This window comes from Gavialis gangeticus, unplaced genomic scaffold (genome assembly GCF_001723915.1).
Source record: "Gavialis gangeticus isolate Ggan-Ray unplaced genomic scaffold, GavGan_comp1, whole genome shotgun sequence".
Classification (NCBI taxonomy): Eukaryota; Metazoa; Chordata; order Crocodylia; family Gavialidae; genus Gavialis; species Gavialis gangeticus.
Window position 1 is genome coordinate 18415248 of NW_017729034.1, and position 17020 is coordinate 18432267.

General features: G+C 47.7%; 1 protein-coding gene across 1 annotated transcript in view; it reads left to right on the plus strand.

The window, feature by feature from the left end:
* The first annotated feature begins 34 nt into the window (after nucleotides 1-34).
* The window catches only part of TTL (tubulin tyrosine ligase), a 35743-nt gene continuing 18757 nt past the window's right edge, over nucleotides 35-17020 (plus strand). The window contains exons 1-5 of the mRNA XM_019527067.1: nucleotides 35-291; nucleotides 10370-10448; nucleotides 12111-12343; nucleotides 14176-14311; nucleotides 14483-14752. Coding sequence (XP_019382612.1) covers nucleotides 135-291; nucleotides 10370-10448; nucleotides 12111-12343; nucleotides 14176-14311; nucleotides 14483-14752 — 875 coding nt within the window. The 5' untranslated portion in view covers nucleotides 35-134. The remainder of the gene's footprint in view (nucleotides 292-10369; nucleotides 10449-12110; nucleotides 12344-14175; nucleotides 14312-14482; nucleotides 14753-17020) is intronic.

Here is a 17020-nt window from a genome sequence, read left to right on the forward strand (position 1 = left end):
GGGGCGCGGCCGCTGCCCTATGGGCCTGCGGAGGGCTCGGGCCCCGCCGCTGCCCGGGGACATGCAGCTGCTGCCGCTGCCGGCTGCGAGAGCGGGCGTGGCTGGGCCGGACTAGCGCGGGGCTGGCGGGCGCCATGTACACGTTCGTGGTGCGGGACGAGAACAGCAGCGTGTACGCCGAGGTGTCCCGGCTGCTGCTGGCCAGCGGGCAGTGGAGGCGGCTGCGCAAGGACAACCCCCGCTTCAACCTCATGCTGGGCGAGCGCAACCGCCTGCCCTTCGGCCGCCTGGGTGAGCGCGGGCCCGGCGGGGCGGGGCGGGGCGGGGCGGGACGGGACCTTCTGGGGGATGAGCGGGGCCCCAGGAGGCGGCGCCGCGGAAGGATGCGCGGTGGGATGCGGCGCCTGCGGGGAGCACGTTTGGGAGCCGCTGCTCCTCTCGCGTCAGTCCTCAAGGGGCCTTGGCCCGGCAGCCGCCGCCGCCGCCTCGCAGCCGGGCGGGCCCGAACAAAGGACTTGAGAGCCTTGCGCCGCGCGGCTGCGGCTGCGGCTGGCCTGAGCCGCGGGCTTGAGCGGGGATTTTTCGGCGGGAGGGACAGGCGTGTTTGGGCTTTTTGTCAGGGGGTGGATATTGAACTATTGCCGTAGTTACAGAGTCAGGTCCAGTGCACCATGCAAGAGAAGGCAAGGCCAGCCGTGTTTGCACTGCGCTTCCGGACTGATTTAAGGGCTAGCCGGCTAAAAGCTGGAACCCCTCCCATCCTTTAGGGAGCTTGGACATGTGACCGGCCTTAGGCCTCAGGGTTTTATTCTATGCCCCCTAGATTGAAATGATGGGGTTTTAAAGGAAACCCACCATTTCAATTTTTCCATAACGTTGTGGTGGTGGGCCTGATCTTTTTTTGTTGGGGGCTAGCTGCCAGTGGGCTGAGCAGCCCCTGAGCTGCTGGGGGCCCCCAGTCCTTTTCTCCACAGTGGTGGTGCCCCCAGGGCAGTACCTGGCCCCCAAGCCCACCTGGGGAGCAGTGCCCAGCAGACATGCTTGGCAAACAGTTGGATCAGGCTGAGTGCTGCTTCCAAGATGGGGCAGCACCCATCCTGCTAGCAGCCTGCCCAGGGGGCACCACCACCATGGAGAGAGAGACTGGGACCCCCTGCAGCTCAGGTGCCACTTGCCCCTCAGCCACAAGAGAGGTAGGCAGGCTCTATGGGGGGGGAAGGGGGATTGTCCCCCTCACCACTTGTGCCCGCTGAAGGAGCCTGATCTTTTTTCTTTTTTTCCCCTGCTGAACCTGCCCACGTTCCCCTTGGCCAGGGGATGAGTTGCATCATTGCAATTTGCAATGATGCAAACTCATCTAAAACCCCCAAAACTGGTGCAGGTGTGATGCCATTAAGTCCCACAAATGACATTTTTGTCATGTGTACATCATGACAACTGCCACATGTACAAGCTCCCTTAATGGCTAACTAATTCAGTTTTATCTTGCTGTGCCTTTCCCCTTTCTTGACTTCCCTTTTTTGGGATCATTTGGTGGGCATTTCTAAAATCTCAGCCGTTGCTCAAGAAGAACATGTAATCCAACATACATTTCTTTATGTGACTGAATGTTGATAAGAAGGCAACTTTTTTGCAAGGGAAGTAATTCGATATAGGTTTGTTATGGTCAGGATTGAATCTGCAATGGATTTTGTTGTTACTGCTTTTTGATATTGTGTGAAACAGATGAGTCACTGGCAAGGCATGATGCTGGGAATTTTTTTTTTTTTTTGAGAGAGAGAATTACTTCAAGGAGTCTTTTAAAATTTTGGTTGGAAAACCAATGATATTCTTAAGATCCGGTGTTTAGACCCATCTTATAAAAACAGCTTGTTACATGGAAATAATAGCCTTTTCCCCTTTGTCATCTCCCTAAAGATTCTGCATTCATTTATTTTAAAATCAGCCCAGATTGCAGTGAACTGAGATGACTCATTGTAAAACTTCTCTTTCATTTGGCATGATTATCATCTTCTCTTTAGGAGATGATCAGAATTAATATAGCCACAGAGCAAGCCAAGGTGCATTTGGTAGACTGCAAGTAAGTTTCTTACACTTCAAGGAAGTGGTTCCTTTGGGTCAGCTGACACTTCGGAGCCCCCAGCTTGTGAACAGTGAGAGTGAAGACTGGTTTTCTCAGGATGAGATGCAGGGGTTGACCCACTGTGAACACAGCTAACATAGGACAGTGAAAACGGTAGGGAAATGGTATGAACCAAACATTTCACTTGGGTGTGAACCCAATAGATCAATGGCCCCAAAATTCTTGTCATCCGGAACAGATTATGAGGTGTTAGCTGAACAAGTACAGAACAGAGTGGTTCTTGCAGGGAAGAAGTTTTGTGTGGTCTATTTAGTGTCCGGGGCTTTGTATTCTACCTGCTGTCATAAGTGGCAGAGGTGCATGTGTCAAAAATTAGCCTCTTCACATGGTAGTCGTGTGACCAACTTTCATTCACCCCATGTCCGTGTAGGCTAGGTCTGGGAAGTGGCATGGAAAGAGAAGGTGTCATTCTCAGGTTTAAGAGAACTCTTTATATTTTAATTGATTTGAAGACATGTTGTGGTTTGACTATGTAACCCTTCCTTTGCAGCTGTTACTGTCTGAGAGGGTGTAATGTTCCTACCATAAGAGTAGGAGAAAGTATCCCTGGAACAAATCGCTTTTATAGCCATCTTACATGACAGCTGGAAGAAATTTTACCAGCCCTGGGACAAAGTGGGCCCACACTGCTACCCCTGCACATGCCCTTATAGGTCTGGCAAAGAGGCAGCTAATTATAGTTGCTCACCTGAAACTGGTGGCTAGTAGAATTTTGTCAAGCAGATCTAAAGTGGGTTCAGTAGCAAAGGTGAAAAAATGTATTTTACCAAAATAGGTTTCATAATTTGATGACAGCCCTAAGATGGCATGGGGGCTGCTTTGGTTGAGCTGTCCACATCTAACAGGATGTTACTGTTTTTCACTAATGCTCAAGCCCCTAGACTGATCATCTGAAGTACAGTTAGATTTGAAAACAACTCCCAAAATATTTGAGAGAAGAAATCTTTGTGTAGCCCCAGAACTCTGAGTAAGGAAAGCCTACCCAGTTGACTCGGGATATAGGATACCATGCAACCTTGCATGCAGGGTTTGTTTCTAACAAACTTGCCTTTCCTCCAAGAGTTCAGTTGTTACTGCAGTGCTACCATTATATTGCTGCTTTCCTCTGGATTCCCCTTTTTTGCCAGTCAAATTACTACACACACACAAGGAGACCAGTTGAAATGCAGCAACTTTCTGCATGGGGAGACTATCTTAGACAATCAGGCATCTCCAAACTAACAGACAAAGGGTGAAGCCGGACAGATCCAGATTAAAAATAAGGTGCACATTTTTGGCATGCTGGTAACTGGTCTAGGTGTATGGTGCTTCTCCACCACTGGCAGTCTTGAAATTAAGACCAGGACACCTGTCTAAAAAGCACACTGTAGCTCAGCTTCAAGTTATGGGCCATAGATGGTCTTAAGTGTCGCCTCTATCCCCCAAATCTGTGCGTGGTGGGGCAAAGTGATGACACAACCAGGTTGCGTTTTTCCATAGCTCCCTTGGGGTAGGGGAAAAGGAAGGTTGAGAAGAAACACAGTCTTGTTTCCTTCCTCCCCCTACCCCCAGCACACACCCATTGCTGCAAGAAGCCTTCTGCATGGGAAATCAGTGGTCATGGGTGGGAGAGCTGCATGCATTTGGTGATGAATGATCTCTCCTGTTGTTTGCTGGCTGCCCCTGCAGGGATGTTTCCAAATAGGTGTTGTCTGTCTCTCCAGTATTGGTAATTTGGGAGTTTACTAACCCTGTAATAAGAATGTGGGTGTGTATTCCTGAAATAACACCTGCACCAGGAATGGTTCCCGTTGCTGTGATATTCCCTCCAGCATTTTGTGTATTTACATTCCTCCATTTCTGGTAATTTTTAAATCAAGACAGGATTTTTTTTTCCGAATACATACTTTGGCTCAAAGGAATTAATTCCTAGAAGCCCTTTGGCCTGTGTTATGCCAAAGCTCAGAGTAGATCAGTGATGTTCAACCAGGGTGCCAGGAAATCCTTTTAAGGGTGCCATGGGGTGCAACACAGTATTAGTACTGTTAGTTTGGCAAACATACATGATTCACAAGATAAACCCAGAGATTTCAAATAGGAATTCATAGTGTCAAAAATGTTCTGTCCTGTTGTGGTCTTTCTGAGTTCTTTGCAACAGGAGAATTGTTTTATATTTTTTCCATAGTCAAAAAACAAGTGAAAGCTAAGAACTGGCATTTTCTGAGGGATGCCTTGAATCTAAAAGGTTGGGAATGGTCACAGTGGTTTTATAAACTGTGAACAAAGGTGTCTTAAAAAATTAGCATAATCATGCTTGTATTTAGCTCTATACATGACTGTAAAATCATAGATCTGCAGTTTTCCTAGCATCTGGCAAGTTGAACCTCAGTTCCAGAATCTCAGGAACCATCATGGGGATGTACAGTCTGTCCTGACACGTTTGCATTGCATACAAGTAGTGGCAAAATTTTCTATAGCTTTACCTACTCCAAAGAGTTTCCTCTGGGTCCTGCAAAAAATTATCTCAGGAATTTAATATATCGATCTGATAAGAACACAGGCTTTGGGGAGGGTGTGCTTATGTCACTGTTGCCCTCAGTATAAAGCTAGTGTTCTCGTATAGACTCTGGCATCGTGATAGGAAAGGCGTTTGAAACATGGGAGACCTAAACAAAATCTAACTTGCACAGAAATGTCAGTCGACCATTGTAGTGGTTTTACGCGGAGAACTGGTGTATAAATCTCCTGTAATAGCAGCAGAATCCTGCAAAATTGTGCATCTGTGAAAGTCTGAAGAGCTGGACAGTTCTGTTCAGCTTCAATTTTATTATCATGTGCCCAAAATAAATTCTCTCTCTTTTTCAGACAACTTGTTTTTGGAGGGGGTGGGGGTAGACTGAGTTCAGATTGGCAACTGTAAGCCTGTTGCAGAAATGTACCATATTTACTCAAGTATAAGACAAGGTTTTTTCCCCTCAATCAGCATGGGGCTGGGGGGGAAGCCACTTATCTTACAACTATTTACAAGGAAACCATGCTCAATTCATTTTCCATCATTAAACTGCTGCCAAAGGCAGCATGTGCTCAGTAATGGAAACCAAGTATTATTTGATTATATGTGGTCAACATTGAATGTGATTGTAAAACACATGGCCCATAATGGGTGAACATGCTTCCAATGGGAACCTTTTTTATTTTTGGGTGTCATCCTACATGCAAGCCCCAGGCCTGGAAACCTTAGAGTTCAGATACCCCCTAGTTTCACTTGCTCCTACCCAAAAGGCCAAGGAGCAGCTAGGGGAAAAGTGCAAAATCAGTCCCTTGTTGCCACAAAATTGATGGGAACTTACCTTTTTGGTTTTTTATAAATTTTTTATAAATTTTGTTTCAAGGGCTAAATCAGTTCTGAATTCTATTGGGCAAAGCCTGATAGTCAAGTTCCAAATTTTGACTGAGAATCATTCAAGTCTGTGTGTGTGGTTCTACCACTGGGCAAGTATCCTTCCTCCCAGACCCATCAGTCATGGGCTTTGGATGTCCTCCAAATCCATGGCAGGCATCTTACATGCAAGCCCCAAGCCCGGAGGCCTTAGTGTTCAGATGCCCACTAGTCTCGCTTGCTCCTAGCCAAAAGGCTGAGGAACAAACCATGAAGAAAATGTGAATGCAGTCCCTCATTGTCACAAAATTGTGCAGTTGAGTTTCCCACACTTGGGGAAACTCGCAGGGGTCAGTCTGCCCAGGACACAATGGACAGGTCTTACCCTGGAAAAACCACCTATCACAAGTTTTACAAAGATATATTTCTCTCTCTCTCTCTCTAGATATAGCTATACATGTATATAGGGTTGTGTGTGTGTATGTATAGACAGATGGATCTACTTTAAGAGCCCTGTCATGTGACTGGTCCAGTTCACTTTACAGGCCCTGACGCATATACGTTGTTACACCATCCACTTCCCATTACAATAACTGCACCTGCATGTCCGCTGCCATCTCTTTACCCATTACAGTTGCACTGAACCACCTTCAGTCTCTCTACCTCCCCACCCCCCACCTCCACCCCCTCTGGTCCCTTCCCCAGTCCTTAATCCACATCAGCTTCATTGTCCTCGTTGCTCACCCCCTCTTTGTCACAGTCCTTGTCTTTGTCCTCATCATTGTTGTTGTCTTCTTTGGGTGCCTTGCCCCTGAACAGTCCATGCCAGCCCCTTCTCTTCTATATGATGTCCACCTCTCCTCCCCCTTGTCCTCTACTGGCTTCTTGTAGTACAGCTGCATCTCACTCATTCCCATCCTGCCACAATCCTCGACTGAAAAGTTTGTGTGCCTGTACCTGAACTGTTTCCTGGTCTTCCACAGGGTGTTCCTGAAGCAGGAGACAAACTGGTTGAAATAAGTCGTCAGGGTCCCCTGCTGCTTGATCAAGTGCCTGTACAACACCACCTCTCTGATCATGGTGTTGACCCCATCACCATCATGAGGAATAGGATTAGCTGCATTATTATTTTTATATAATTTTCCCTGTTTCTGCATGCTGCAGAGCCCCTGCACTGAGGCACCCTGTGCCCTAGCCAGCCAGGGAGCAGCACGTGGAAATGAGACGCACAGGCAGCCCAGGGCTGCCTGCTTCCCTGTCCCTGCGCTGTAGAGCCTCCATGTTGAGACACCCTGCATCCCAGCTAGCCGGGGAGCAGCTGGCTGGGGCACAGTGTGCCTTGATATGGCAGCTCTGGGATGGCTGCTCCCTTGTCTCCATGTGCCTCAGTGCAGGGTCTGCAGCAGAGCCCCTGCGCTGAAGCACGTGGAGCCCCCATCTCCAAGCACCCTGGTAGTGCAGTGTGCCTGGAGATGGGGCTCCACGTACCTCAGTGCGGGGGCTTCACAGCAGAGCCCTGGTGCTAAGACACACAGAGGCAGGGGAGCAGCCAGCGCAGGGCTCCCTGAGCTGCCTGCTTTCCCATTTCAAGGCACGCTGTACTCCAGCCAGCTGCCTCACGGTTGGCTGGGGTGCAGCGTGCCTGGAGACAGGCTCCATGTGCCTCAGTGTGGGGGCCCCACAGCAGAACCTTTGTGCTGAGGCATGTGGAGAAAGGGGAGCAGCCAGCCCAGAGCTGCCTGCTTCCCTGGCTTGAGGCACATGGCCCCAGCCAGCCAAAGAGCTGCTGCCTGGGGCACAGGGTGCCTCAGCATGGGGGCTTGCAGCATGCAGAGATGGAGGAACAGTCAGCCCTGAGCTGGCTGCTTCCCTGTCTCCACGTGCTGCTCCCGGGCTGGTGGGGCACAGGGTGCTTGAGCGTGTGGGCTGCCTGCCAGTTAGTAGCACCCTGAGGCACCCTGTGGCCCAGCCAGCCCCCCCTGCAATACATGAAGCAGGAGGACAATGTGTCCTGCTGCAAACCACATGGGCAGGTGTGTGAGCTGCAGGAAAAAGTGGCACAAATTTGTACCACTACTGTTTGTGCTGCTGCAAACATGTCCCTGCTCATATGGATGCAGCCTAGCTGTCTTTATGATCTCTGAACCTGGAGGTGGGAAAACTTGTTCACTACAGACTAGTTGGTGCAAGCCATTAGCTGCCCTTGGGCCACATCTTTGAATGGAACCTCCACAGGCTTAACTTGCAGCAAGCTGCTTCTGATGTCTTTATGCAGCAAGCAGCTGTCATGAAACCCAACCGGTTATTGTCTGTCATCCGCTGTCTCAGCTATTCAGACTTGCTCCACTTCCAGAGATCAGATTTCCCTATTCTTGGGTGGGCATGCATTTCCCAGGCACTTGTCAGTGACGGTGGGATACCAATTCTTTCCTTTAAAAAACAGCTTTTTCTCAGTGACTGTATTTAACTACAGTGCTTTCCTGAAGTTTTGTATTATCACCAATTTCTAATGTTCTACAAACAAAACTTACCACTTCCTAATCATTCAGAAAGTCCTGGATCAGACTGGAATCCACCCTTCTCTTGTGTCCAACACAGAGCTATACCACCAGGGCTCCTGGCCATCAGTCTTCACATTCCTCACTAGTGGCTTCTTCCTCTCTTGGGGCTCTGGAGAGAGAGAGACAAGACACTGGAGCTGCATGACATTCTTTGGGTGTGGGTGGGTCCTCTTTACTTACCCTTTGTGGTCTGCAAATGCAAGTTCAGGTGCAGATTTGTTGATCAGTTCAATTCTAATTTAGCCTAGGAGTCCTCCTTGGCATGCCCTGACACCCGGCATGCTTGTGTCCACCAGCCAGGGGGTTTCTCATTTCTGTCACCTTGATTTTGGCTGTGTCCTAGCCCCTGCTGATTGATAGCTTACTTCTGTCACATTGTCATAGCATTCAAACTGGGTGCAAGATTTGCCCTCCATTCTCCCATCTTTTCATTTTGACTGTAGAGATAAAGCCTCTCAGAGAGATTTTTCCCTCAAAGATAGGTTTTTTTCTCACTTGAGCTGGGAGATTATTGCTTCTCCCTTGTGGCCTGCTCACGGTTCTAAATGATACAGAAAACTAATAAATTCTCTGCCATGCCCAAGTTCTCTGTCTGGCCTGATTCTACCATCAAGGGCTTGATTTCCAATAGTGGCACAAACCTTCACTTTCTGTCTGGAGCTGGTCTTTTATGTTCAGATTAATCGGTCCTTGCTGCAGTTTACCTCCATTAGCAAGTTCCAAACTGGTTTTCCATGTCCCCCCCTGTCAGTATATGGAAACTACGTTCCTGGTCCACCTGTCTTGCCAGTCCAGAGTAGAGTGTTATATGTGGACTTCCCAGCCTGCCCTGGATGCTTTTTAAGCTGCTGTCACAACAAAGATTTAATCTCTGACTCCAAACTACTGCTCAGAAGTTCCTGGGGAACTTCCAGATGATGCTTAAATTCTTTTTGTAAAGCCTCTAACTCCTGGTTTAAGTCTCCTTCTAATTCCCTTTATGCCATCTTCGATTTCTGTGAGCACAGACATTTCCTTCATCTTCATTTAACAGGGATACCAGATTTCAAAATCTCTTTGAAAACTATGGGCACCTGCAGGCGTGTGGGGAAGCTGTTCTGACTCACTATACAGCGCATCAAAGCAGACACCATTAATCGAGTCTGCGTCTCGTGTATCAGCATTCCTGCACTTCAAAATGGCAGTGGGGGCACTTTAAAGCTCATCTGAGCTTTAGTTAAAGCACCTCTGTCACTTTTTTGAAGCACAGGGGACACTGATACATGAGACTGTGCAGGTGCTCTAATTGAAGCTTCCCACCCACCCCTAGAGTACGTGTAAAAATGCCCTATAACCCTAAGTCTGATACCAGTGTTATTACCATCTGACTAAGTGGTTGCCAAAAACTTTAGTGTCTTGTAGTTGCTCCAAACGAGGAGAAATTGATGTTGGAGTCAGGTGTTTCTTTGATGCTGTCCTGGTTGTTTACAAAAAATGTTGAAAGTTCTGTCTTTCTGAACATACAGGAATCATACAATATGAGACAGTTTCTTTCTTTGCTTATAGCTTCAAAATGCTTTCAGCTGGAATTCAGAGTGGAAGCTCTCACAGCTTTCTTCAGACCTTTTGCCAACCTCCTGGTGCTTGGTTGGACTGCATCTAGTGGTTCCTTGCTGTCTTCTTTCTGATTGTCTGGGCTTTGCTGCCTCTTTCACAGATGTGCAGGACTTGCACAAACTACTTGATTGAAAAACAAACAAAACACTCATTTTTAAAAATTCCTGTTTTCACTGTAGTTCCCTTTCTTATGTGCTCTGACCTGAATTTTGTTGTTGCTGTTGTTTTAAAGGGATGTTTTAAAATTATTAAAGTAACTTAAAAGCTTCCTTATAAATATCTATGAAGGATCTCTTAAGCAAAAGAGAAACTGATTAGACAGGGCAAAACAGTCAAACTGGCCACACACATGCTGCCCAGCACGTTTCCCTATGCTTCCTGCTGCACAGAGGGGCAGGAGGAGCCACTGGAAGGGGGAGGGAATTGAGCAGTGCTCAGGCAGCTAAAGCCCCACCAGGAAGCTGTGTGGTCTGGCAGGCATTGGGTGGGTGTGAATGTGTCATGGGCAGGAGCAGGTAGGACTCGGGGGCAGTCATGGGCTGAGGGGGGATGGGGACGACTGACTGCACCTGCATCTGAACCCTACCTGGGTGAGCTCTGCTGAATGCAATTTCCTTTCCCTCCATTCCCAGATTTCAGTTTGCAATTGACAATTTTTTTTTTTGTCTTAACAAAAAGATTTGTTTCTTAACTCTGTTCTTTCCTTTTTAGGTCATGAGCCTGGACTTGTACAGATGGTAAATTACTACAGGGGAGCTGACAAACTTTGCCGCAAAGCTTCTTTAGTAAAGTAAGAGCTTTGTTTAAGTTGTTAAGTAGTTGTGGTCTTCCCTACGCATTGTTCGGGGGCTGGGGTAGGGGTGGGTTCCCTTGAGTGTCTTAGCCTGCTGGGTTTGCAAAAGTTGCCCAATGGGCTTGCTGTGACGGTAGTTCCCCCCATCCCCTGGCAGGCTTAGTTTAGAGCCCAGTCCAGCAGGTCAGCCATTCTGGCTGAGAAGAGCCTTCTCCCCAGTGCAGTGAAGTAGAGGCCGTCTCTTCCCAGCAGACCACTGCCTCTCTCATCAAAGAGCGGGCTGTGATCATGGAAGCCGAAGCCTTCACAATGAAACCAGCACCATATTTTTTGGTTCACCACCTCAATCCTCTTCTCCCTCCTCAGCCCATAACCTGAAACTGGGAGGATCCAGGAAAACACCACCTGCGGCCCCAACCCCCTAAGCCCTGCTCCCAAAGCCCTGTAGCCTCTCATGACCCAGCTGGGATTGCTCTGAGCTGTGTCATTCATGCCCATGTGGGTAAGGAGCATAGGGTAGTGGTAAGTGGGCTGGATGAGCTTTGGGATCCTCTCTGCTATGTCCCGGATACGGGCTCCTGGGAGGCAGCAGACCTCCTGGGCTAAGTGGTCAGGGTGGCAGAGTACCCCCTCAGGAGAGAGTCTCCTACAATGACCGCTCTATGTGTGGCTTTAGGGATAGCAGGGATGGTAGCTGTGAGTGGTCCTCCCTTGCCTGCAGGAGCTGGCAGCTCTGCAGGCTCTACTGGGCCTGCAAGAGGCTCATACCTGTAACAAACCTCCAGAAGGGAAGGGACCCTGGTGCAGCTGGCCTTGGAGCCATTGACTACCTTTGTCCAACCCCCTGGCTGGACAGTGAGAAATCCTTGAGTCCTCCCTTGTCCAAAAAAGTTACCTTGGTTTACCTTCAGCCTTCAGGGGGTGAAGGGCCTGGCAGTAGGAGTCTATCTCCTGCTCACCATCCCTGATGGTATGCAGTCTCTCAACTGTGGTCTGGAGCTCTTCCATCTGGTGCCCCAGAGACTCCAAAGTGGAGCAAACCTCGCAAGGGGAGGTGGCCACACTCCTGGTCCCATGTGCCTGGAATCGTGTCAGGCAGCCCCCGCAGCTGAGAGTGAGAGACTTGGTGTGGGGGGAAATCTCAGAATGAAAGGCAAACCTTGCTATATTCCCTCATCTCCTTTGGTTCCTAATGGACCTGATCCAACGCCCTGCCAAAGATAGTGGAAAATTTTCCACTGATGCGGGTGGGTATGGGTTCCAGTCCTTCACACCCTCTTGGAAAAAATGTGATTTGGTAACATCTTTATTAGAAAGAGGAGTGATCAAAAACACCAGTAGGAGAGAGGCATTTATATGAATATTAATCTTGCAGTATCACTATCATTGATCATTTTTAAGTATTATATTTCAACTATTTTTCCCTCCAGTTTTTAAGAAACTTCATCAAAAATATGCATCATAAAAATATTTAGTATAGACTGTGCTTAAACCCAGGGCTGTCCAACTTCTGAGTGGCCAGGGGCTGCATTAACCAATCCTCACCAGCAGAAGAAGGCCTAAAAATGTAATCGTAATTATATTTATTGTAATTTTGTTGTCACATATGCTGATTTCCTATGGATTTAACCAGTCTAACAGACTGCCTCCTCCAACCAGGCTCATCAAGACCAGTCCTGAGTTATCAGAATCTTGCACGTGGTTCCCAGAGTCTTATGTGATATACCCAACCGATCTGAAGACTCCAGTGGCCCCTGCTCAAAATGGAATTCACCATCTTATAAACAACACCAGGACAGATGAAAGAGAAGTGTTCCTAGCATCCTACAACAGGAGAAAGGAGAGCGGGGAGGGCAATGTGTGGATAGCCAAGTCCTCTGCAGGTGCCAAAGGTTCGTTTTCTGTTGCAATACCCCAACTTCGCTTTGTTCCTGTTGTTTAAAAAAAACAGTATGTGGATGACCTATCACCCAGCTTTCACCCACTCAGAGTAATCATGTACTCAGTTCTGCTGTATCTGTATAGCAGCTGTGGCAGCAAAATTGTAACGCTTTTTACTTAAATGTGATACATTTTCCTGACTTCAAACATGAGTCTGTGTCAGTTGGTGAAGTGAAAGAAACTGCAGTATTCAGCACAGAGAAACAGAAGCTAAGGGAGAAAATTGGAAAGAAATGTAGAATGCAGTCTGAATTGTCTGGAAAAGTCCAGGAAGCCTATTTGAACCATTTCTGACAATAAACAAAGTTTATTGGTTAGGTTAACCCTCTGCATAAGGGGTTAGCACTCTACAGGCCAGTTCCAGCCCATAGAGCCATTTGTTTTGGCCCATGGACTTCAGCACCATTGAGTGGTGGTGGGGGTTTGGCATCCATTGCTGTTCCCATGCTGCTGCTGGGAAAGGCAGTGGCAGCAGCTGGGTCCTACCACCTGCCCTCCCCCCTTGCTTCTAACTCAGACAGAATCAATTCAGCTCACAGACTAAAAGGTTGCTGATCACTACTCTAAACTTTTAAAAAAGCCCAGGTCCGGGTCTGTTCTGCCTGCTGAACATCTGTGCACAGCTCTTCCATTCTTGCAGCCTAGTGTGTCTCCAGAGCATGTTAGTGTGCAGCTGGAGGTTATCTACCAACGGTCAAAAGGAAATGCCAGGTATGTGGTGGAAGGGAAGAGGGTGAGTGTCAACTCATCAGGTATCTGCCTCAGGGCAGCACAGTACATGCTTCCATCTTGGAACCCTACTCTGCCCTGGGTGGGGGAGAAGGAAGAACCACTGGCTACCTCTTTTCTGTCTATTGGTAAGGGCATTGTCCCAGAAGACCTGGAATCTAGGCTCCTCAGCGACAGGGGATTTGAACCCACATCTTCCATTTCCAAGGAGAGTGCCCTGGCTGCCACACTGTGAGTAAGCAGGCCTAAGACTATCTTCCATCCTTCCTGTTGAAACTGAACCACTGGATGAAAGGGAATGCAAGAGTCGTGGACCAGAAAGAGAGCAAACATGGGATTCTGAGCAAAGCTCATGGAGAGGGCACTACCCTGAGACAGAGGGGAGCTTGGTTTCTGGTGCCTGCTTCGAAGGCTGTCTTTCCATTTTGCATTAAACAGTCATTGAGTAAAATGCATAAACAACCTTGGGAGCAGGATTAAAAGCTAGAAGAATTGGGAAGGCTGAACTAAGTGATCTTGGGGGCCACTTCAAGCACAGAGCTGTGGTGATGATGTGTGTTCCCACCAAACTGACTAATGTGGGAAAGGCCTGTGTGCTGCATGTTTCCTTATTGTGTGGTTTGTAGGGTCCTAGCTCCCAATTCTGTGTTCCACAGAGATCCCTTTGATCCTGGCTATACTTTGGAAACAACAGATTTTGTCTCTTTTCGTATTGTTCTGTGACACAACAGTGATAAATAATGCAACAATGTTTGTTAATTGTCTCTTACAATATTTCTGTGCAGTAATTTGAACAACTTTGGGGGGTGGGGGCAGGGGTGGAGGGAGGAGAAAATGGAGGCTAAAAAGCACAAGTTTTTGAGAAGATTTAGCCAGGAAGACCCTGAGAACTCTATGTGCATGGATGTTTCAAAGTCTCAATGTGCATGATAGACTGTCACTCTTACAAATATAACCTTTTTGTCTGGGAGCCTGGTTATCACTAGGAACCTTGAAGGACATGTGTATCAGCCATTGAAATTTGCTTTAATTTACATTTTTGTTTTTATGTTAGGTGAAGGAATTCTAATTTCTTCAGAGGCTACTGAACTTTTGGACTTTATAGATGAACAAGGACAAGTGCATGTGATTCAGAAATACCTTGAAAAACCTTTACTCTTAGAGCCAGGTCATCGCAAATTTGATATTAGGTAACCTTTTCTACTTACATTTTGATTGCTTTCCTGAGCCCAAAAGATGTGTGTGGAGGAGGGGAGGTGGAGGAGTATAATGTAGCTGGAAAAAAGCATAATGGTTCACATGCATTTTATCTAATTTAAAAAAATGACTTAATGTTGTTTTTTTTTCCTCCTAATTTTTAGAAGCTGGGTTCTAGTGGATCACCAGTATAATATCTACCTCTACAGAGAGGGTGTCCTCCGGACCTCTTCAGAACCGTACAATAGTGCTAATTTCCAAGACAAAACCTGCCATTTGACCAATCACTGCATCCAGAAGGAATATTCTAAAAACTATGGAAAATATGAAGAGGGGAATGAAATGTTCTTTGAAGAATTTAATCAGTATCTGATAAGTTCTTTGAACACTACGTTGGAGAGTAGTATTTTATCACAAATCAAAAACATAATAAGGTAATTTCTTGCTGCTGCTGTTTGCTTGTGTTATGGTCATGTTCAGAGGTACAGCCAGGATCCCATTGCAATACAGGTAATACATTCCATGCAGTCTCAGTAGACCCTGGAGACAAAAGAACTGTCCCTGTTTCCTAAACGTAGGATGAGGCATGGGGATTAAGTGATTGCTTGAGGTATCACAGGATGCAGCTATACACAGGAATTTGATCCAAGATCTGTAGGGTCTCAGACCAGTGCCAAAGGGTGTGTCTGCACTCCAAATACATGTCTGATGCTCTCAGACATATGCTACATTGTTTTGCTTGCGTGCCATCTCCCAAGCAGGAGGCAAAGCAGCCACAGCCATGCAACAGGATGGGTGGATGTGTCAACTGGCTGTCCTTCTGATCAGTGCTAATTAGTCCACCTAGAGAGCCATACAGATGTGGCTACACTGCTGATGTGAGCAGTAGTGCTTGTGGAGTAGAATGGCACCTGTGAGTTTGCTGCTGCCTGGGACAATAAGTATGGACGTGGCCTCAGTCTTGCTCTCTTGAATGTCTGGCTCCTGGGACTCAGAAAGTCTGTTTGAATTAATAGTCAGGGGGGAAATATTTTGTATTTGGGGGTTGATAATTTAATTTCACTCTACTTTTATGTTAGATTGTGTGAGTCTTTGTGTTTTCTGGGGTTTATTAGAATATGAATTGTAGGAGATCATTCAGAAGTTGCTGCTGTTTTCAGTTTAAAAGAGCATGAGGTGTTTACAAGCTCTGGGGAAAATATGGATTCTGCTCAGAAAAGCTCTGATCTCAAGGTTGTTACTCCTCTTCTCAGTAGCCTTTGCTCCCTGAGTCTGGTCACTGAAGTCAGTGAAACCAGTTCCCTTGATTAAGGCCCTACAGGATCAGTCTCCTTCATTGCGCCACATACAATGGGCAGAGGGAAGAAAACAGTCACTTTAACACAGTCTGCTAAAGTGAAATATCTGATCTCTTTTTGATTTACGAGCTTTCTGTGGATAGTGGGACAAACAGTTTTTTGATAGCTACATAATTTCAATTCAAAACAAAATGGAAAACAAGAAAACAAATACAGACCTGTGTGTCTGTATTTCATGTGGAATGAATGCCACTGCATAGGGCTTCTGTACAGGGATTGTGTGTTTTATAATGCTTTGCTGATTCATAGTATTAACACCTGTTTTCATAGGCAGTTTAAATTTCTTTTTCTTTTTTTTTTTAAAGAAATGTCTGTCCTAAAACAGTAGATAAACTGTTGCTTGTACGGACAACACAAGTATATGCTCGCGCGCTTTCTCACATGCACATGCACACACATGTGCGCGCACATGCGCACACACACACGTAAGCATATGTACACAGAGTGTGTGTGTGCGCATGGGTGTTTGTTTATAAGGGTGATATCACCCTGAGAAATCCTTGGCTGCTGCATAATTTCTGGGCCATCATGACTACAATATCACTCTTACACTCCTGTGTTTATAAATACACTAGCCAATTGCCTGTCAAGAATGATTGGGGAGGGGGGGTGGGGATGGAGCCCTGGGTCCCCCCTATCCGGGCCCATTCCCCCTTCCCTCCTGCTACTTGGGGTCTGGGCCCACTCCTTACCCCCGCCTCCCCCCCCCCTCCACTGCAGCAGCAGGGAAAAGGGTGGAGCAGGCCCGGGTCCAAGGGTGGGGAGAAGCCAGGCTGCCATAGCAGGGGGATGGGAGGAGCGGGCTCGGGACCAACGCGGGGGTGGGGGAGGAGTGGACCCTGAACCAACGGGCAGGAGGCTCGCTCCTCCGCTTGCCCCGCAGCTGCCGTGTTGGGCTGGGCTGGGTTGGGCCAGGCCTGCGGCCACCCCCTGCCACCCAGGCCCACTCCCCACCCCCCACACACACACATTGGGCCCGGGTCTGTTTCCCACCACCCCTCAAATTACCTGCAGGAATCAGGGCTGGCTTGACTGCCCCCCCCCATCTGCTCTATTGCTGTTGCCTTCTGTCAGTATGCTTCTTCGCGCTCTGATTGGCTGTTTCTGTCAGCCAATCGGAGCATGAATAAAGCATTACGGATGGACAGACAGACTTAGGCTTTTATAATATTAGAATTTTATGTTTAAAACTAGCAAATTGCCTGTCATGAATGATGGGGAGGGCAGGTGGAGATGCAGCGCTGCCACCCAGTGCCGCACGGTGCCACCACTCCACCTCTGGCCCCATGCACCAGAGTGGGGCAGGCCAGCGCTGTGCTGCCAGCACCCTGCTCTGTCCCCGCC